At 38.3% G+C, this 22,856-nt stretch overlaps 1 protein-coding gene across 2 annotated transcripts in view; it reads right to left on the bottom strand.

Moving 5' to 3' along the window:
- The window catches only part of rad18 (RAD18 E3 ubiquitin protein ligase), a 45,167-nt gene that overhangs the window by 3,374 nt on the left and 18,937 nt on the right, over nt 1-22,856 (bottom strand). The window contains exons 7-12 of one of the 2 annotated variants that reach the window (XM_047348671.1): nt 21,720-21,907; nt 19,752-19,819; nt 19,384-19,444; nt 12,198-12,329; nt 11,179-11,293; nt 8,074-8,118 (exon numbers count right to left, since the gene is read on the bottom strand). In XM_047348671.1, coding sequence (XP_047204627.1) covers nt 8,074-8,118; nt 11,179-11,293; nt 12,198-12,329; nt 19,384-19,444; nt 19,752-19,819; nt 21,720-21,907 — 609 coding nt within the window. The remainder of the gene's footprint in view (nt 1-8,073; nt 8,119-11,178; nt 11,294-12,197; nt 12,330-19,383; nt 19,445-19,751; nt 19,820-21,719; nt 21,908-22,856) is intronic. The other variant, XM_047348672.1, reaches the window with a different exon arrangement.

Genomic DNA, 22,856 nt, shown 5'->3' with positions numbered 1-22,856 from the left:
ATCTAATGCTCCTTTTCCACTGACTATTTAGGCCGCACAGCTCCACTCCACTCGGTCACACTCTATAATAAAAAAACATTATAACTTTTATAATTATTGAAATTATAAAACATTTTTTTAATTAATCAATCCAAAATAAAAAATAATAAAAACAATGTTCGTATTATTGTATATGCAAGAATGTTTTATATATGCTTTTTTTTCATGTATAAAATGATCCACTGGGATAATTATCTGGAACTCAGCCCAGCCAGAACTTCTAAAATAAGGTGGTTCTGATGTGAAGGGGATGTGGCAGGACAAGGGGAGAGGAGAGATGCTGCTGCCTGGATGGTGAAGCTCCAAAATGTGCCTGAAAAAGTTTTGGGCTTTATGAGGAAGCTTTTGTCTCAGCCATGGCAATAACGAAGACAAGGACTTTAAATACAAAACTGCAGACTCCTGACCATAATTAAGTTATTTTTAGGTTGGATATTGGACAATTGTGCTCCGTGGATTCATCTGGGTCGTCCTCCCGTTTGATCAGATGAAGGCAGTCTGATTACGGGCAGCTGCTCTCTGCATGCTCCCTCCTCCTGCAGACGGTGGTTCGCTTAAGGATCCTTAATAAATTTCCGAACCAAACACGCTGTTTCATGGTTGTATTGTTTTGGGGTGTTTTTTTTGTGGAAAATATGCATCTAAACAGCTGATTTTATGTGTGATCTGCTGATTTAGGATGTTATTTAATACAGCGTACCGTCTGCGTGTAATTCAGAAAGCTGACATGCAATGAGGCCCCAGGTGAGCTCCAAAGCTCAGTGGCTGTGTCAAGTTACAGATCTATTACTGATTCACCCTCGACTTTCACCGGTCTTCTCAAAAGAAATCTTCAGATAACATGGTTTAGAAAACCAAAAGGGATCCATACAAGTTGTGTTTTTCGTTGAATCACTTTCAGCTGCACATGAGGGGGACTCTCCTGAGTTAATTCTATTATAGATTTATAAATCAACCTCCAGCCATCAGTAATGTCTTTAAGCCTTTTTATCTCACCTCTTTAGATTGGAAAAACACAAGTCCAGTGAAGGAATTTTCATTAGAAGACCAGGTGTTAGTAAAAAAAATGGTTAGCAATCCAAGTAGAGTGTGTTACTGGTGGGCTAAGGACAGATGATGGAGCTAGAGCTGTCCCTGATAAAATGAAGGCCTAAACGTACTGATGGATTATAAATGCATACTGGTCATATATTTAAAGGGAATTGGTTGAACTGAACATAATATCAGGATCATCAGATAGGAGATACTAAGCTATTTTGCCCACAAAAGTTTTGTGGATGTGAAAGTTTTGTGTCAAATTTGTTGTGTCAATTCTGGTAGGAAAATGTACAAAAATAAAAATCAGATTTCAAGATGTAGGTTTTCTGATTTGTATTTGGTCCACTCCATTTCAGCTAAGCTGCAAATGCAGTGCCACGACCAACCCCAAGGAAGACACGAAAGCAACTGTGTGTGTGTGCACTGAAAAGAACAACACTCCAGTAATATGAGGATATGATTCAGTGTCCTTGAGCGTGGTTCGCAAGTGAATGAACTCCAGGTCGGTGCAGTTATTTATTTCTGTCCTTTGGGGATGAGCAGATGTGTGATGGTCTTATTCCGCTGTCAAAGTCGTTTGATTACAATGACAGCAGTCTAGTAGGAATATAATAAAATAGCTCCAGCTATGTAGATGCATCATTTTTAACATGCATCGCCAACATAACTGATGATTTTAATTTATTGAAGTAACAGATTTTCTGAAATGGTAAGCTGTCCCAATAACATGAACAGACAGACAATAACAAAACCTGTCCACTATTTTTGAACTTGTCAAGTTGCCGCATTGGAGAGGTGAAGCTTGAGGACTCTGTATGGGAAGCTGGGGATTTACAAAGTTTTCACTCTGCAAGACTCCAAGTGAGCCACAAATCAGCAGGGTGCAGAAGGACAAGGTGCATTCAATGACTACAGCTACTGAGAAAACCACAAGGTAGCTTCGGATAATGAGAGCAGACTTGACTCGTGGTTTCTTGCTGCTAAGCAGGGTTTAATCACCCTTTGTTAAGTCAGCTGGTGCAGAACAGTCTGATACTAGAAGGCACAAAACAGCATATGACACAGGAAGATTACTGTTGGCATTGAGGTGTGTTTTTCCAACTGCCTCTGAGAAGTAGATTTTTCTGCAGAAAAAGATAACACAGCCAGAGGACAGCAGAAGAACAAATCTAATATTAAAGCTGCAAGCAGCACTGAGTGGCCCTGGCAGCTTAGCGCCGCTTGGCCTGTGTCACGATTGCATATGTCTTGCATCACCGCCTCCAAGCCACCAAACAGCCCGCTGCTCGATTCCGCACATCGCCACTAGGTGGTACTGTGAGCAAGCTTTCATATGATCCTCAATCATGCCAAGTTCTGCTCCAGCAAGAAACGTTAAAAATTTGGCAGACATCCGACCTTCCTGATAGAAGCTGTGCTCAGTTCCTGTTTGATGGCGAAGGACTAACAGAGACTTCCTGACGTGCTTTGAAAATGTCATCTAAAATTATTATCTCTTATTAGACACATTTTGAAACTACCGGAGACTGACAAGGCAGGTCAATCAGTTAAGAAACCAGTCATTTGTTTATCAGTGGGTGGAGCTAAAGTGATGTCATCAATTGACCATGCCAATGTGTTCAGTATTCGTCCACAATGATGCACTCAAAATTTGGTGTGGATTCGATAATGTATGTGTGATTCAGAGGCAAATGTTTGCAAATGGTGAGATATAATCATTCGCTGCCACACTCAAGAGTCCCTGGTAAAACAGTAACTGCTCCCTACTGTAGGATTCAACATCAGCTTGTTCAGTGTGATCACCCTGTTCAACTCAGAGTCTCAAAGAAAGACATCGTGACAGAATAAGGTGACGTCCTGTTCTAAGTGGGTGGGCTAAGGTGATGACAGCAAATGAGTAAGTAAATATGATCAGTGCTGGTCTGCGATATCACACAGAAAGTTTGGTGCTCCTGCAAACTTGTATGTTCAAATTTTTTAAAGTTTCGTCTTTTATGGCGAGAAGTAAGAATTTGAGGCTTGGCCATGCCGAAAGGCTGTCATGTATCAAAAAGCGTCTGATAACTTTTGATCTCCCATCTCTTCTCAGTAAACTCAAAAAATTTACAGCTTCTGTATATGATCTAACTCCTCCTAGACATTTTGATCAATTGGCTTGAAACGGCAGAAATGGGGTGAAAATTGCAAATTCAAATTCAAAATTGCCGACTTCCTGTGGGGTTTGGACCATAGGTCCAATAGACTTTTTGTAGGTCCTGAGAAGTTACATATGTGTACCAAATTTCATGATCCTCGGTCATAGCATGGTTTGGGGCTGATATTTTAAAATGTTTTAGGTGGCGCTGTGGAGGCATTGGGCCACGTCCACCAAATATTTCACTGGATATCTTTTTGGGGCTGGACTAAGAGCGCTGAATTTGGTGATGTCAGATGATATATGTGGACATTATAGCCAAACGTATGGCCATGGCGAGACATCTCATTTTGACACGCCCCTACCCACGGCCACGCCCTGCAGTGGAAACTCTCTATGTTAGAAACGCGGTGAGAACAACTTGTTAACCGTCTTCTGAAACAATTTCAAGTTGATTGAATCAAGTGAAAAAAATTGACTACCTGTTCTCAGGGGGCAGGGGCTTTAATGATGTCATCATTTGACCATATACCATGCCCAAAGGGTATTAATCATACTAAGTTCGATCTCCATCAACCTTTCTATGTGAAAATTCCACCTGTTTGAATTCTGTGTCGAGTAAGTAAAGTTTGTTGTCTGACCACACCTCCTCAAAATGCTTAAAAACTCAGGATGTTTATAACTTTTAATTCCCCCATGCTTTAAGTGCATGCAGACCAAATTAGTCGCTAGCTCAAAATCTCTAAGAGGAGTTCGTTAAAGTTAGACATGTATGAAACCCCCTTGATTAAACTGAATTGTAAGGATTTTCTCTGCTTTAAAATGGTGGAAAACTCTTTTTTAACATGGAATATGTTTTCTAATGTAAGTATGCACATACAGGGTTAGGTATCTAATTAGAACATTGGACTGCTGTTCTCCATTGTAGCGCAGTCCTTTCTGTGGTCTACATAATGAAACTAACATAAATGATAGATGTAATATACAGGTCCTTCTCAAAATATTAGCATATTGTGATAAAGTTCATTATTTTCCATAATGTCATGATGAAAATTTAACATTCATATATTTTAGATTCATTGCACACTAACTGAAATATTTCAGGTCTTTTATTGTCTTAATACGGATGATTTTGGCATACAGCTCATGAAAACCCAAAATTCCTATCTCACAAAATTAGCATATTTCATCCGACCAATAAAAGAAAAGTGTTTTTAATACAAAAAACACCAACCTTCAAATAATCATGTACAGTTATGCACTCAATACTTGGTCGGGAATCCTTTGGCAGAAATGACTGCTTCTATGCGGCGTGGCATGGAGGCAATCAGCCTGTGGCACTGCTGAGGTCTTATGGAGGCCCAGGATGCTTCGATAGCGGCCTTTAGCTCATCCAGAGTGTTGGGTCTTGAGTCTCTCAACGTTCTCTTCACAATATCCCACAGATTCTCTATGGGGTTCAGGTCAGGAGAGTTGGCAGGCCAATTGAGCACAGTGATACCATGGTCAGTAAACCATTTACCAGTGGTTTTGGCACTGTGAGCAGGTGCCAGGTCGTGCTGAAAAATGAAATCTTCATCTCTATAAAGCTTTTCAGCAGATGGAAGCATGAAGTGCTCCAAAATCTCCTGATAGCTAGCTGCATTGACCCTGCCCTTGATAAAACACAGTGGACCAACACCAGCAGCTGACACGGCACCCCAGACCATCATTGACTGTGGGTACTTGACACTGGACTTCTGGCATTTTGGCATTTCCTTCTCCCCAGTCTTCCTCCAGACTCTGGCACCTTGATTTCCGAATGACATGCAGAATTTGCTTTCATCTGAAAAAAAGTACTTTGGACCACTGAGCAACAGTCCAGTGCTGCTTCTCTGTAGCCCAGGTCAGGCGCTTCTGCTGCTGTTTCTGGTTCAAAAGTGGCTTGACCTGGGGAATGCGGCACCTGTAGCCCATTTCCTGCACACGCCTGTGCACGGTGGCTCTGGATGTTTCTACTCCAGACTCAGTCCACTCCTTCCGCAGGTCCCCCAAGGTCAGGAATCGGCCCTTCTCCACAATCTTCCTCAGGGTCCGGTCACCTCTTCTCGTTGTGCAGCGTTTTCTGCCACACTTTTTCCTTCCCACAGACTTCCCACTGAGGTGCCTTGATACAGCACTCTGGGAACAGCCTATTCGTTCAGAAATTTCTTTCTATGTCTTACCCTCTTGCTTGAGGGTGTCAATAGTGGCCTTCTGGACAGCAGTCAGGTCGGCAGTCTTACCCATGATTGGGGTTTTGAGTGATGAACCAGGCTGGGAGTTTTAAAGGCCTCAGGAATCTTTTGCAGGTGTTTAGAGTTAACTTGTTGATTCAGATGATTAGGTTCATAGCTCGTTTAGAGACCCTTTTAATGATATGCTAATTTTGTGAAATAGGAATTTTGGGTTTTCATGAGCTGTATGCCAAAATCATCCATATTAAGACAATAAAAGACCTGAAATATTTCAGTTAGTGTGCAATGAATCTAAAATATATGAATGTTAAATTTTCATCATTACATTATGGAAAATAATGAACTTTATCACAATATGCTAATATTTTGAGAAGGACCTGTACAGCTTGCTGTTCATTAAATCAAGTGTGTTGGATTCACTGTATATAAGAAACATCTTATATGGATTTTATTATTGATTCAGTAAAATGCAGTGGCTCTAATCTTGGTGGCATTTTATCCATCATTATTTTGGTTGCATTAGTTTCAGCTTCCATCATGCTAAAGCTGATGTGTTTCATTTAATTAAAAAAACTTTACATCCTAAGCTGAGACTGATGAAAATAAGCATGGAAAACTTACTGTTGAGCTCAGTGATTTAGCTACCTAAATTATATAATAACATATTGCCTTTATATAAGGATGCATGCTAACCTTTTGGCATCCTTCATAAAGATGTGTAAAAAGTCTTTACATTTACAAATTTTATTGCAGCAGCATAAAATTGAAAAAAAAGTTTACTTTTGTGTGTAGTGAAACATTGCTGTGCTGGTTTTTAATCTGTTTTTTGGATTATATTCCTGTTTCAAGACCCTTTAACAAGCAATTTTCAGTTTTCTGGCAGAAGCTACCAGATGTGCTTTAGAAATATCTTAGTACTTCAAAGAGTTCAAGATCCCATTCTGTTTAAGTAGGTTCCCCCAATGCCTTTGGTAGAGAAACAGGCCCACAGCATCACAGATCCTGTACCATGCTCAACAGCGCTAATGAGGTGCTTTTTCACATATTTTCACATATACAAACCCACCTGAAAAGCTCAATCTTAATATCACCTGATCAAATCACACATTTTAAACTAAAGCCCCTTTAATATTTGTTTACTTGTGACCTTCATTAATGACTGTTGTGTTATGATAACCCTGGGCCCTCGTCCATACTACTGGCTAGTGGATAAAATAAATGCGACTCTATGTTATGTTATAATTATACCCCGGGGAAACAGAAAATCGTAGGTTACAAATAAAAAAATTCTAGACACTCAACATATTTATATAAAAGGAAAAATTTACTAAAAATGCTGAGGTTCCAAGGATCTTCAAAGGCAATCTATCTTAATATGGGATTTCCCCCCCACTGAATAAATGGACTCTGAATAAAAGTAGAATTTTTAAAGTCTGAAATTATGTTACTGCCACAAAAAATTCATTTAATGCTTTCAACACATCTTAACCAAGGTGCCAATAAATTAAAGACATTTTGACAAGGAGATAATTAGACGGTAATTACTAAAAAGCTTTATTCCATTCACGTAAGGGCCGTGATATTGCATTGTTCTATTGTGGTTGGTTAGTTTTTTTTCTGATTCTCTGAGCCTAAAACCTGAATGTGATATTATGACATGTTTGATTCATACCAATTTAAACTAAAAGCAAGGTGACTCGCTTGGAGAGCAGCATCTGTAAAAACACTGATTTTCTAGAGGTATGTTTACCCTGAGAGATCCTCTTCAACTCTGAATTAAAGTGTCTGTAGCTAACAGAGACTTAATGTTAGCCAGGCAAAATACATGTTTTACTCTGAAGAGAATCTGTTTCTTTTTACTTCCAGTTTTTCAACAAACATTCACATTTAAGCTTTGTTTTTGTTCAATAAATGCCAACATGTTAGAATCTTTGGCAGTATTTTTTCTACACGTAAAGCTACAGTTTTAACACTAAATGTAAACAATATAAAAAATTAAAGATTGCCTTCTTTCAGCAGTAAGACTATCTAAATTGAGGAACTAACATTTTTTCTCAGAAGGTCAAGTAAATCACTCTTTAATACGTTACTTTGACACAGTTAACATACTGTAGATTTGGTCATTTGTCATTTTTATTTTAGTTTAAGGACAATTATATGAAAATTAGTTTTAGTTGAAAGTGCCTATTTTGTTTTAAGATAATGAAAATAATTAGTTTTGTTTTTACCCATTGCAAACCTTATTGTTGATGTATTTGCTTGTACAGCATTGATGCATATAATCAACAACTTGCATGTTATTGTATCAACCTTATCTGGTTCTGTTGAAAGCATTTATAGAATAACTGCATCAAATACAGCATGTTAAAATATTTCCAAATGATTCAATGGTTTGTGTTTAAAGACATCCAGCATGTAGAAATGTGAGAGCTGACAATATAATCTTTAAACTACAGTGATCGATGCTGGGGCATGGCTTTATGTTTTCTTGAAAGGGAAGGAGCTTGTTTTAAGGAAAATTCTGTTCGGACAATTGTTTTTTTTCCAAGAATTTGGCTGCAAGCAAAGACTTTTCAGCAAGTGACCAACTGAAACATCACCACATTTATTTAAAAAGGACAAACTAAAATTACAGAAGCCACTTACTCAAGGTTTAGGGAAGATTCTGGACCAAAAATGTCTGAAATAGAACTGAAAAGGGAGAAAGAGGAATAAGAGACAGAATAATAAGATGCAATTTACAAGATTTCATTCGTGGCCTTGAAACAGGAAAAATAATGATTTGATTTACATTTAAGAAGCTCTAATGCATGAATCAGACCGCATCTTTTAGACCCCAAAAGGTGTTTTTCTGCCACAGAAGGAATATGACAAGTCAACCTATTCCTCACAGGCAATGAAGTACTATCCAAAATTTGAACTAAATGAAATAATTTTAAGTGGTATAAAATGAGAAACCTTGTCACACTCTTGTTCTAATGTCCTCCTCAAGGTGACCTTGGTCTATCATACATAAACCTCTAAAGTCAGCATAGTCTTGTAAAAGCGTCTGCTTTCACAACTGTTTACAGCACAGTCGAGTTAACATGAGGAGCGTCCAAGGACTGCACTATTTTAGTTAGGCCAATAACAATATATTGCAAATTTATTATTATTACTGTATCACTGCACATCACAAATAGCTAACTGGACTGTAATACATATAGGCTTCACACAGGCTGTCTCTAACTTTAATATAGTTGGTGATACCTGTTGTTTAATGCAGCTTAAAAAGTGTTTTAGGAGGTAAATAGATGGGGAGGTAGTTATTTCGATGTTAAAACAACAGACTTTGAACAGAGGCAACACCTTCAATAAGACCTACTGGGATGAAAATAATAAATTTTATCTTTTGTTCCCAGAATCTGAGAAACTACTCAAAAAGAAATGAACACTTATATATGTAACACTATAAATAATAATTTATAGCAAGTCATATTTTTATTGCAACATTCACCAATATTATTGCAGATTTTCCCATTATGGTGCAGCCCAGTGATGCAAACAGGAAAATTGTTGCCCATCTCGCTAATAATATTATTGTTAATAAGAATCATTAATATTATCAATACTAATTAATGCTTTAAACAGGTTTTCTCACTTGATTTAGTGAGTAATAAAAAGTGAAACATACTAGCCTCAAGTAACATGCTTTCTACTTTTCTGACTGAGCAAATTCCAACTTACAGCATTTCAACAAATATTCAGTCCTACTATAATTAAAAGACTGGTAATATACATCTGAACTTTATATTATCAGATGTGGAATATTTTACTTCTCGTTTCATAATTTTTTAGAACACAATGAAACAAACATACTTTGCACAGTATACCAAGTTTAAACAAGTGGCTGTTCTGAGGAAGACTAAGATAACAAAGTTAAATGTCAGAAGACTGAAAAGGACCTTTTAGACATTATAGGTAAATTTTAATAGCAGACTCGTTTGATGGCTGCAGTACTCAGTTGAAAACAGACAAGAGGCAATCAGTATTAGTTGAAAAGTATGCAAAGTGCTGATCTAAACTGTAATTTGGGACTATATTTACCTTTGATTATTGTAATTACCCCCTGAGCAATAATTGAGCTAAAAGGAAATAATTGTGTGGCTTCACCGTAACACTTTGCATTGCTGATTAGAAGAGAAAGGACAGAACTAATTGGATGAGAACTGAACAGCTCTGAAATTTGTTCTGAAATAGAGCACATTGTGTGTCTTCATTTTACCCCTAAATGGTTAATTAATGGCACACATTTACAGTCATGCTTTAAGTAGCAACTCTAAACTGCCTTATAGCTGCTGGAGGCATCACTATATGGCTCGAAGAGATTTCTTCATGTGAATGAAACTAAATTTATGTTGTTTTCCAAGAATCTCTTAAAGATCTACTTCTAGGGGGTTCTAATCAACCGAGTACCATCCTATAAATACCTCAGTATTTAGATGAATGATAACTTTTGGTTCTGACTGCATGAGCATTCAGCAAAGGTTTTATTTAACCTCGAATAAATTCGTTTTCTTGTTTTGCAACTTTGTCTCAAAATAAAAATGTATGCCCTGATTCAACATCGTCTCCTTTTGTAGAAACGCTGCATATATGCATATTTACTTCAAAGAAATCTTTTTTAATCCCATCAAATTTATATATTTATATTTAAAACGTCTGTATATTGAAAGCCAGGCAGAACCACAGTCATACTCCTTGTTTTTGCGCTCAAACCCGCCCAATAAAGCTGATTCTGGTTCTATTGTTTAGATTACACTGAAGCTTAATATTTTTGTCTCTGTTAAGTTTTTTTTAAGCTTTTTATACAAAGTTCTGAAACTGAAGAGTTAAAATGCTGGTTTTAAGCTGGGCCTTGTACTTTATGTTGACCTTAATCTGTTTTACTTATGTTTTTGATGTTTGCGGCAGCTTTTTTAGACTAACTTTGTAATGACGCGCATTCATGGCGAAGACTCCACTATATAAGCTGCCAACCTTGATAGACGTTCTGTTAAAATAAATAACAAATAGCCTATTTAGTTCAAATCTTGGAAATGGTGCCATTGATATTACAAAAAGGCTTAGAAATACATTCTAATAAACATTTCTAATCAAGATGGTTATTCCAAAAGGAAATAACGAAATTTAGCAGTAGATGCTGACCTCAAGGTTTAAAGGTTTTATTTACCACCACATAAAAACAGCACAAAACAAGGGAATACCTAGAACTGCACCTGTTAAACTATAAAGTTGATACAGGGAGACGGCTAAAAGGCAATAGGCACCACTTTCACTTATGTAATGGACATGTTTAGCTAATCAATATGTAGTAAGAGCTGCTGGTTCCTGGTTTTAAAAAAAACTATTGAAAGAATCACTATTTCAACTCTATAAAAACCCAGCCACTTATTTTAACAGCAATAACAATCAATTTGATAGCAATATAGGATATTATTTATGTCGTAGTAAAAAGCAGTAAGAATAAAGCTAAGCAGTAAAGATGGTGTTTTTGTTTTCAAATTAAAGCAATCTAAATATGGTATAGAATTAATAATTACTGTCCTTTTTTATAACAGAATACCATGAAATAATGGTAATTTTGCTCAAAATCATCAAACTATCAGAATCACAAAGCAAGCAATGCTTTTTACACAACAGTCTACAAATACGTTTCTGTAGGTTAACAAAATGCAGATAAATTAAACTATTCATCAGGTGTTATCTCACCTGCTGATGGACACGTCACTAAAACTGGGGCTGGATGACAACTCCATTCCTCTTGCAGACGGACCCACATCATCTTCTACATCTTCGACCTTCACCGCTACAGAATGGTTTCTTTCTGCAACATGTAATGCACCGAATACAAAATATGCATTTTCATTACAGACTCCCAGGTGGGTAACCTAGCATCTAAAAAGGATTGTTGGCACACAACAGAAAAGTCTGTTAGGGTTTCAGCAGGTTTCAGTAAGTGAAACACACAGCTGAGGCAGATGCTCCAAGGCACCACGCCCATCTAATCATTTTTTAAACAGGTCCAATTCAGGAGCGTTCAAACCCCTGAACTTACAGTGACTTTTGATCTGGCATGTGAGTCAACTGTTTCTGCGCTTGAATTATCCAAGTTTTCATTGCATCGGGACAACTATTGTCAAGTTTTTAGCAAATCTGTGCCTTTCAAGACCAACTTCATTATGTGTACGCTCTCCTGAAGGAGCCTGTACAGGATAAGGTAAAACGAATGGACAGGTCTCTATCGTGGATTTCTGGGAAAGACTGAATTTTGGTCAATAAAATCCGGCTCTGCATCATGAGCCCCAAAGTTAAGCCTAATAAACACCCTAAATGCTTATCGTAAACTACAACACATGTACCAAATATCTGCTGCCAGCACATTTCTAAAACATCAACAATAATAATAATACCCAGGAGTTTTCAAGGTCTAAAATTGAGAAGATTAAAATCAAGACTTTTTAGGACCCAGTAAAAACCCTGTTGATGTAGTGTTGTGAACAATGTTTAATTTTTTATGGATTGCCCTTGTGGCTTATATTGCATAATGTAAATGTGCTCAAAGTGATGAATTTGGAAAGAATTACCTAAGAAGTGTTTTCTTGAAGATTAAATGTAATATTAGCATGTTTTTACTGTAATAAGCCAATTTGTTGATGGTGATTTTATAATGTTACACAGCTAATGACACTTTCACCTGTAAGAATAAAAATAAATCATTGTTGCAGCACCTGAAGAGTTTGATGATTGGGGTTCTTCTTTCTCCACATTTACTTCCTGTTTAGCACACGCTTGTCTGGTGCTCTGCAGTCGGCCTCGGACCTGTGCAATTAGCCGGGAGAAGTCGCTGCTGTGCTGCATTCCTGTGGACACAAAGGATGTGTTAAAGAACATCACAAAAACCTGCGTGCATTATGTAACAGTAACACGCCTTGTTACTGAGAGATATAAATTAAATGGATCTCAATAATTGAAAAGAGAGCCAAGAGGCTGAGATGACCAAGCGCTTTTAATGTACTGACTGGTGAAGAGCAGAATGCAGCAGGACAATGGGGTGCATTACAGACAACAATATAGTAGAAGTTTTAGAAATCTTTAACTGATGCTGAATATTGAATATAGACTCATCTGTCAATGTCAGACAACCGTCTGTAATACATCAGTTCAATTGGATTATTATCGATTTTCTTTTTTTAACCTTCAAAAAGGTTGAAACGATGGGAAGACTGTTTATCATCTATGTCAAAAAGGAAAAATACGAGATGGAGTGCTGTGAAAAAGTATTTCTACCTCACAGATTTCTTCTGGTACAGCGTTTTTTGTCCCATTTAATTGCTGCAGATTAGACTAATTTTAATATAAGACAAATGTAACCTGAGTAAATAGAAAATCAGCTTTAAATGACGGTTGATTTATGAAGGGAAAAAGCTATCTAAACCAACCTGCACCTGTGGGAAACAGTAACTACCTCCCAAACCTAATAACTGTGCCGTACTTTGCAACAACTGCCATCCGGCATTCATGTTAACTGACAATCAGTCTTTTAAATTACTGTGGAGGAGTTTTGACCCATTCTTCTTTGCACTAGTTTTAAATCAGCCACAGTGGAGTGTTTGTGGGTATAATGAGCCTGTTGAAGAGAATGGCATGGCGTCTTAATTAGCTGCGAGTTCAGACTTTGACAAGGTGACTCCAAAACTACAATTGAGTTGATTTTTTGTGACCTTTTGATTATTGTCCTGCGGTATAACTAAAGTGTGATTGAGATTAAGGCCGTGAACTGATGACTGGACAAAATTCATAAATTATTGCATGTCGTCCAGATCCTAAAACAGGGCAGCACTACAACTACCATGTTCCACTGTCAGCATGATGCTCTTTTTCTGTGCGCGCGACAACAGTACGCAATCGTCCCGGTGCGAATGCCCCACGCGCTGTTGAGGCGCCTGGTCGTGCACCTTCAAATTTTTGTATCTTGGCGCAGACCGCGCACGCCACTCTCCATTCAGGATAAACGAAGTTGAAGGTACAAACATTGCATGCAAACAAATTAATCACTTCTTCATGAACAGAAGGAAGAGAGAAACAGAAAAGAAAAACAGCAAACAAAAAAGGCAAGAGAAATGCGAGTTACAATGTTAGATTGTATCCATTAACAGCGTTTAAGTTTTTATAGCGTTTTTTTTTTTTAAGAGTCGAAATTGGGTACAGTTTTAGAGTCCTTACAAAGAAGTCACTCTTATGAATCTGAAATTTTGCAAGAAACCCAATCATACTGATAAGAAATGCTTTTGATGGTGCACACAGCCATTTTAAGCGCTTCTTCTCTACTACATTTATACTGGTTATCTAACATACTGACCCCTGTGTTTTCGGAGAGTAGTGCCGCGATGTCAGCGTCAAGTATAAACGCCTACAGCGCTTGTTGAGGCTCTTGCGCCATCAGCAGAGCCCCGCGCGACACCCTGAAACGCGACTTTAACCATGCCTTTATGATTCTACAGATTTGACAGTAATCACATCTGGGTGTGGCTTGTGAAAAAGCTTTCCAAAAAAAAAAAAAAACACTGGAACGATTACTTTTCACAAAAGGCCAAGTTGGCTTAGATAGTTTATTTCTCTAAATAAATGAAATAATGATTTGATAGACCCTTCTGTTTTTTTACTCAGGGTATCTTTGTCCATCTGAAACGCTTAACTGAAAAAAACACAAGAAATATGTGATGGGGCAAATACTTTTTCAAACTACTGTTTATGCCCCTTTTCCTTTAGTGGTGTAGGGCATGTAATGGAAATTCTTTTATTAAGTGCTCCAAAGTGTATGACCTTTAGGTTACCTCACTCCTCAGAACATCTGTGTTAGAGGAGGAAGCTGTAAAGCCATTATCAGAAGTTTAGTGGTTAAAACCCATCATTTAGGGTGATGTCTCAGGAAGAGCAGATGGGTCTGTTCCTAGATAACTTTGTCACCTCTGAACCCGAGGAGGGTCTGGGCCATAAAACACAGACTCTTTGAAGTTGAGATAACACTGTCATGTTTGGTATAAATACTGTGTGTAAATGTTGATTGGGGCTCTGCTTAACTGACTAACCTCAGTGACAGGGTCTTCAAACGCTTAATGCCTTTGAATAAAACTTATAAAGACAAAGTCCGGATTTTCTCTTGTTGTGAGTCAACTTCTCTCCACTTTGATAAGAAAATTCCACTACAGGCAAACAACTTTTCCAAGTTTATAGTGGTTGTAGAGAAGTAAACACCCAAGGGAAAATAATACAAGCTAGTTTTGGAGTGATTAAATAATAAATGGAGCGTGTTCTGTTATAGAGTCTGAACAATAAAACACAGAGCTGTGACAGTGGAAACATTACCACATGCTCGAACACTGAAAACCAGCTCAGGATTGTTGTTGGAATGAAAAAACATTTAAAAAAAGCAAACAAAGCTAGTGTTCAAATCAAGTATTTTTCTTTACTCCACCTATGCACATAGGCACTTGATGTAGTTCAGGCATCTGTCAAAGATGCCTCTCAGATGCTTCCCAAATACATTATTCCAGTCATATTTTAGCAGGAAAAGAACCTGGAGCAAAACAATGACAGACTATGAGATTAGGTCTCGTTGGCTGGGAAATATTCATGAACTCCTCTATTAGATGTGCCGGAGTCTCCCTGCATGAGCCAAACCAGGATCCATATAATGTTCTCCAAATTCAGTTAAATGAAATTATTTTACATTTGTCCACTGGCAAAAACGTAATTAAATGTACCGCTTATTCTTTGATTCCTTTCTTTATAAGATTTATTGCAGATTAAATAGACCAACTAAAGTTTAAGTAAACTAAATTAGCCTGGGTTGTGACTTTATAAAATGAGATAAAGCCGCATTTTCACAGACAGACTCACTACATATCTGGCCTGTCATAGACTACCTGGCAGCTCAGGTAAACGGGAAATACTTCAGCTATGCATTTATAAGTCCGATTCTTCATTTTTTAAAGTTTAATCTCTGTGTGACCTTCCAATGCAGCCTCTCATCGACACACAGACTTCGGATGAGACAGGAATGTCTAAAAACAGCAGCTGTTGGTCGCTTCTCTAGCTGGAATTAATCGTGGAAAGTTGATCAAATGATGGCTGCTGGCTATGACATGCAGGGAAAAATAAGCAACACATCATCCTAACAGAACAATTACTGGATCAGATATAATTTATTGGGGAAACATAATGCAGCTTTAATGTTTTATATCAGGCACAACATTATGAAAACCGGCCTAATAGCGATTTGTTGCCCCCTGTGCTGCATGGACTCCGACCGACACACATGAAGTTGTGCTATGGTACATGGTACCAAGATGTTCGCAGAAGATCGTTTAAGACAGTCGTTTAAGTTGCAAGGCGGATAAATCCATGGACTGGTTGTTTTTGTCCAGCACATCCTAAATATGCTTAAGCTGATTGAAATTTAGGGAATTTGGAGGGCTAAAAACAATTCCCGAACTATTTCTGCTTTGTGGGAGGAAGCATTTCCTGGTGAAAGAGCTCACAGCCATCAGGAAATAAAGTCTCCATTAAACAGTTGATGTAGTCTCCAACAACGCTTAGGTCGTTGGTACATGTCGAAGTTGTCTCCACATGGATGGCAGGGCCCAAGGTTTCCAAGCAGAATATTACCCAGACCACCACACTCCCTCAGATGGCTTGCCTACTTCCCACAGTGCATACTGGAACAATACAAACACAAGCACGCGACTATAAATGTGATTTAAAAAAACAATATGACTCATCAAACCAGGCCACCTTCTTACATTGCTCCATGGTCCTGTCATTATGGTAATGTCCCCATTTTTTGTTCTTCCAGTGGTGGACAGGGGTCAGTATGGACACCCTGACTGGTCTGCCTCTATGGAGTCCTATAAGCGACAAACTGTGATGCTCTGTGTATTCTATCAGTACCAGATTCATCTTTAGCAATCGGCGCTACTGTAGCTGATCTGTGAGATAGGACCATATGGGCCAGCCTGACCAGTACAAACCGGAAACGCTTCATAAGAGCTGGAGTTTTGAAGAAACTCTGACCCAGTTGTCTAGCCGTCACACTCAAATCCTTCAGCTAGCCTATTTTTCTACTTTTTACACATCAGCTTTGATTACAAAATATTATGCACCCTAATATATCCCACCCACTAATAGGTGCCAGGGTAATCAAGTGTAATTTATTTCACCTGTCAGTGGTCATAATGCCATGTCTGCTTGGTGCCTATTTTATCTTTTTTTTTTTTTTTTTAATTAATCAAACCAGTAGAAATAATTTCATGTGAATTTCCATTTATCATTAAATCGGTTTTCTACATCCTCTCACTACCCAGTAACAAGTTGCCTGAGAATGTCCATTTAAAACCAAACAATCTAAATGCTAATAACCTGATTTTTGACCGTTTTCTTCAAAACCAGTGCTAAAAAAAAAAAAACAAACAGGTCAGAGAGGAACAAGGCTACAAGTCCTGATGGGTTCTGTGTTTGCATGACTACATGCTGCTTTCACATTCTTATTTGCTCGCTCACCGTTCCCTACGCCAGCAAAGTGAGTCATCCACATCCTCCTCTGATAAATCAAGAGGTTATCACAGCAGAGCAGCTATTAATAGAACCTGAGTCACATCCATTCCTCGTACACTTTTAAAGGTAGCTGAAAAAAGTTATTTACAACAATCTTTTCATCTGGTCCAACTATGTCAACATGCCTTGAATTGTAATTCGGATGATGTCCTCTGACGCTGCGTTTTGTTGTTTACCTTTAAAGTACACAAATATCTGTCATTGCATGCAGCTTAAGCTAGTTATCTAGACATGTCACAAAAAAAGTACGAAGCACACTTTATTTGATCACCTCTAGGTGTCAAACAATAGCTATTCATCTGTAACGAGTTTTGCATTGCGCTGATAAAGGGTATCGCTCCAAACAGAAGCTCTGCACACTGATTAGACGTTTGGATATGGTTGCGTAACAATGGTCCTGTCTGAGACGTGAAATGATTTTATATTGTGAACATTCAGGTATTCAAAAGGAACAGTGCCCTTCTCTGCTGTATTACTATTCAGCACATTATTCAACATAAAACAAACACCCTGCTGTTTCTGTGAAGCTCTCTGGCGCTACAAGAGACGAGGTAGTGGTTTATTTTCCAACTGAACGAGCTGCTCTTCAAGAGCACACAATACAAGCATTGACGATAATAAAAGGTTGTGCTTTAGGAACCTGTCAATTCGATGTCAACTATTCAATGTCAAAATACAGTAAATCTCCTATAGCTTTATGGCCCAACCCTGTTGCCTGCTAGCAAATGGAAATCTTCAGTGTACAACCTCAGTCACACTGCCTAATGGCAGGCATGACCTTTTTCAGGAGTAACTTCTACAAATGTGACGAAAATACCATTATAGGTCGATGATCAATTTTCAACCCAGACAGTTTGCACAAATACAAAAATGAAAGCCTAATAGAAGAGGCCAAAATTCAATTTCAATTGATTTGGACACTTTAACTGGAGCTTTTATAGTGTCAACATCAAGCCATTTTCCAAAGTCTGCCTGGTTCAGCGATTCTCAAAGAGTGGGGTACATAGCGTCATAACAAGATGTGGCAACCCGGACTTGTTTCAGCATTACACATTCAACAAATCAGCGTTTCCACGGTGACAGGACGAGGTGTGGCATAGCTCAAGCACCAAATATGGAACAGCGCAGGAGGAGTTTATTTGCTTGATAGTTTTGGAGCAAATGGTGATTCCTCCCACGAAAAGGCACAGGTACAGGACCTGTCAGTGTGTTATGATCACAGTGTCGCAGTGTAAATGAAAACACACAGAGCATAGAAAGGGACTGAAATAGGCATAAGGACAGAAACTTTGTTAGCCTCAAAGCCTGCTATGAGGCAAACAACTTGCTGTTAACGTTGGCCGTATGGTTTGAGAACAGCTTGTTTAGTCTTAAAGTTAGTGCATTCATGAGGACAGTTCATAGAGGATATCCTAATGTATTTATCTGTACTGTCTAATAAAAGGGAAGTTTTTACTAACTTTACCAGTGAGCCCAAACTGATTCACAGAACAGCTGTACAGCCTGTTGCAAACTGAGCAAGCGGCACTTCGAATAAATAAACTTAAATCAGGGCCTAAATTAGGAAAAACACTAAGTGGACACCAGTATCTGAGTCATAAACATTTTCCTTGACGTTACGGAGTAAAAATGCTGTTAATTATAAGTCGTAGAGAAAAAGATCTGAATCAACTTCTATCTGTACTGGTAGGTCAAACCTTTGAAAAATCTGGGGACTGGAATCAATGATTGGTGAAACTGGTTCATACTACACTTTGAACTTTCTGACTGGTTCTGAATGACGTACGCCTATCACTGGGAAAGGCTGCAGTATTAAACTGAGCTCAGACACACTATAAAACACTGACATTTTAATAAAGAAAGCAGCACAGATCATCATCCCTCAAGTGTCTCTCACAGCCACCTGTGCATTCTCTACCATTTCCCGAGTCACATTTTCTCTATAGAACCACCCAAAGGCTGCAGCATTTCTCCTGGAGTTTGACAGCATCACATTGAAAACAAAAAGATCAAACTGGTCGATTTTACGTCATGGTAAGACAGCTGGCCGCTCACTCTCAGCAGGGCTTTAGGAAGCCAACGTCTGCGGTTCATTTGAAATTAATAAACACTAAATATCTCAGAAAGGCACGCCTATCAGGAACCGTGGCACACAACAGCCTGTAGGTTAGTGCTATACCATCCACATTCATAGCTCACAGGCTGATAGAGGAGGGTAAACTCTACAGCTGGTAATGAGAAAAGATTTAATAGGCTTGTAGCAGCAGGTGCCACCACAGAGAGAGGAAAAAAAGCACTTACTATAATTTGAATGCATCTCATCAATCTCTTTCTCAGACTGTTTCTTTGAGAAAAGCATGACCTGGAAGGCAATAAAGCGAAAAGGCACATTTATAATTACATTGCCCATTACGAAAAAAAGCATTGGCAGTCAAAATCTTTGTAAAGTAACTGTCAATTTTAATGTCTTTTGTTTTATATATATATATATAAATAAAAGGTAACATTTTTATGAAATTGGAACAAATTAATTTTTAGAGGTTTTTCTACAAATTCTGCTTTGGCCACTAAGATATCGTTATTTTTTTCAGTCATAAAAAGTAGAGACTTGTTAGTAAAGTGCAAAAATCCACAAAAGAATAATACATTAAGCTCTCTTTAATACATACGGGTCTAGTTTTCTGCAGCTGATTTCTCATCTTCTCATTGGCCTCCACCTCTCTAGCGATCTCTTTAACTGTTCACAGCACAAAAAAAGAAATCTTTGAGACACCAGTAATAGAAAATGCAAAGGTGATCTGTGACATTGTACTGCAAACCAAAGAAACACAACCAGTGGGAGCGGAGGTGTCTATGTTTACATTTACAGTGCCTTCCAAAAGTATTCATAGCTCCCTTTGTGACTTCAACAACAAACTTCACTTAATTTTAGAGGCATTTCATTAAATAGACAGAAAATTAAGCATCTGAAAAGTCTGGTAAGCATAAACTTCTGCCTGCTTCACACAGCAGGATTTTTGACCCGATTTTTCCCTTCCGATATGCCCCGACCATCATGATGGCTCTTAAGATAATCTTCTGAGATATTCCTGCTGTGTGTGGTGTGTGTTAAGAGCGATCTAGTCTGCTCGGAAGGACATTGGGACCGCTCCGACCTCAAATCGGGGAAATTAAACATGTTGGATTGTCTTGGCCCACATCCTACGGCGTTGGGTGTTCCCCAAAGGCAAACGAGGCTATAACGCAGCCTGTTGAATGTGACGTGTAGCCAATTAAACAACGAGGTGAATGAAACGCGGAGGGGAATTACTCTGAACCCACGATTGGTCTCGAGAGGGTTTGCGAGATTTCCCATCTTGTTGAGGAAAAGCTTTTAAATAAATTATCTTAGGAGGGTACAATTTCCAGATGCCAGGTTCATCTGTTCAAACAATTATAGACAAATATAAACAGAATGGGAACATCCAGCCATCATACCGTTCAGTAGGGAGAGATTCTGTGTTTTGGAGCGAAAAGTGTGAATCAATCCCAAAACAAAAACAAAAGACCTTGTGAGGATGCTGGCTTAACCTGGAGTGTAATTATTCACAGTGAATCAAGTCCTGTACCCACATGGGCTGAAAGGCAATTCAGCGAGAAAGAAGCTATTACTCCAAAAGCATAACGGCAGCAGAACAATGGCCAGATTAAAGTTTGCCAATGCAGTCAAGAACAAAGATCTTAATATCTGCAGAAAGTATTGGCTATAATGACTATTGTACATTTGGTAGGAAAGAGGGGAGATTAGCGAACATGAGTACAAATTCCCAGCTGTGAAGTACAAGGGTGGCAGCTCCATGTAGTGTTATTATGCGGCAGGAGGGAATAGTGCACTTCACAAAATAGATGGCATCATGAGGAAAGAACATTATGTACAAAATATTGAACCAACATCCGCTAGGAAGTTAAAGCTTGGGTACAAAGTGGGCTTCCAAATAGACAATGACACTAAGCATAACACTAAATCAGTTACAAAGTTACTAAAAGACATCAAGGTCATTGTTGTTAGAGTGCATCGTAACAAAGCCTCGATGACAAGTTCATAGAGACGTTCTGAGCAGAGCTGAAAAGGTGTTAGCAAACAGCTGCCTACAAACCTGACTCAACGCCATACAGTTTAAATGCAATGCAAGCAAATATTAAGGAAAAGTATTTAAAGTTAATTTGAAGAAAGTGATTTAAAATAAATGTTTTAATGTTTTTAATAATCCAGCTCAGTGGCACATTCTTTGAATCTAGAGTATTCAATTGCTAATAACATAATGAAATTTTTTCACTGTAAAGTCTCTTACTTATTTTTATTATATTTTACCTTGTCTACATCTGTGTGCTTCCATTTGTCTGTCAGTTTGATATTGGTACACCTGAATATCCCCACTGAGACACAATAAATTATATTTCTATTCTATAAAAACCATCTCGCTCATTATTCTGCCATTTAGGACAAGGAAATAATTGTGTTAATCCAAACTGACCTACAACAGGAAAAATTGCGTCTTATTCAATGTCAGAAAGCAGAAACAGGTTAAAGTGTCTTTTTATACAGTACATTTAAACACCTGGTTTCAGCTGTATATAAACAGACCAGACACTCTCACCTGATTTAGGTTCCAGGGAGTCACACTGTGAGTTGTACAGGTGGATAAATTCTTGGTGTCTTTTGATCAGCTGCTCCCGAGAACCCTGCTTTGACAGATGGCACTCCTTCAGCCTCCTCTTCAGCTCCTGCACTGAAAGGAGGTTGTACACCACCTTTGCCATTGGACGCATGGTGGTGCCTTGAGAGCTGAAGGACACAAATGTACAGTTTAAGCACGGTAATAAGAAGACATTCAGCAATTTCTAGGATGCTGAAGTTCATAATAGGTCTTAAAATAACGACGGAAATGCAAGGTCAATCAAATATACCGCATATGTTAAAAATTATATTCGCAAATGATTATGGATAATTCAGACACTGGCAATTAATCACGATAGAAGAAGCATTAACTATAGCACATTAATGCTTCACGAATCAACAAACAAAATAGTTTCAAGGGCAGTTTTAAAAAGATCAATCGTGTTAATAATGTCACAGACTACATATTGATGCAGCCTGCAGCCAAAATGGGGTCTGTGACATTAAATGCTTTTGTAGTACAGGCACTGGAGGTTGTAAATATAAGACGACACTCTCACTTTAATACTTCAGAAACATCTTCCCTGTTCCTGAGCCATTCTACAACTACAAACTGTATTCATAGAAAAAAAGCAAATGATATACACAGACATGCATCAGACGCAACGTAAAAACAGCAATAACATTGTTCATGTGGTTGCAATGCAACCTGAGCACCGGGAATCATGTGGTGGTTGTTTTAAAGTCTGCCACTCCACTCAATAATTACCTCAGCAATGAATGGCCTTCAATCACAGGAGACCCTTTCCCATAAAATACAGAAGAACTCCTCCGGAACAGGCAGACGAACACAGCTGAGAGTTAAAGGCTTTACCTTGGCCTTGAAAACTATCAGACTTAAATGCAAACAGGTCTCTGTGGGCTGTGCTCAAAATATGGAGCCGTTCAAATCGCAAAGTTTTCATGCTGTGGCCGACCGGGTTTAATGATCCCCTGCTGTTTGAACCGGAGATATGTTACACTGTATATGGTTTGGATTGTTCACAGTTTAATTTAAACTCAGGCTTTGACAATAACATTTGATAAAACCTAATGGCTCAAATCAGGGGTCGATTCC

The sequence above is a fragment of the Girardinichthys multiradiatus genome, chromosome 20 (assembly GCF_021462225.1).
Source record: "Girardinichthys multiradiatus isolate DD_20200921_A chromosome 20, DD_fGirMul_XY1, whole genome shotgun sequence".
Taxonomy (NCBI): domain Eukaryota; kingdom Metazoa; phylum Chordata; class Actinopteri; order Cyprinodontiformes; family Goodeidae; genus Girardinichthys; species Girardinichthys multiradiatus.
This window is presented reverse-complemented; position numbering and strand designations above follow the sequence as displayed.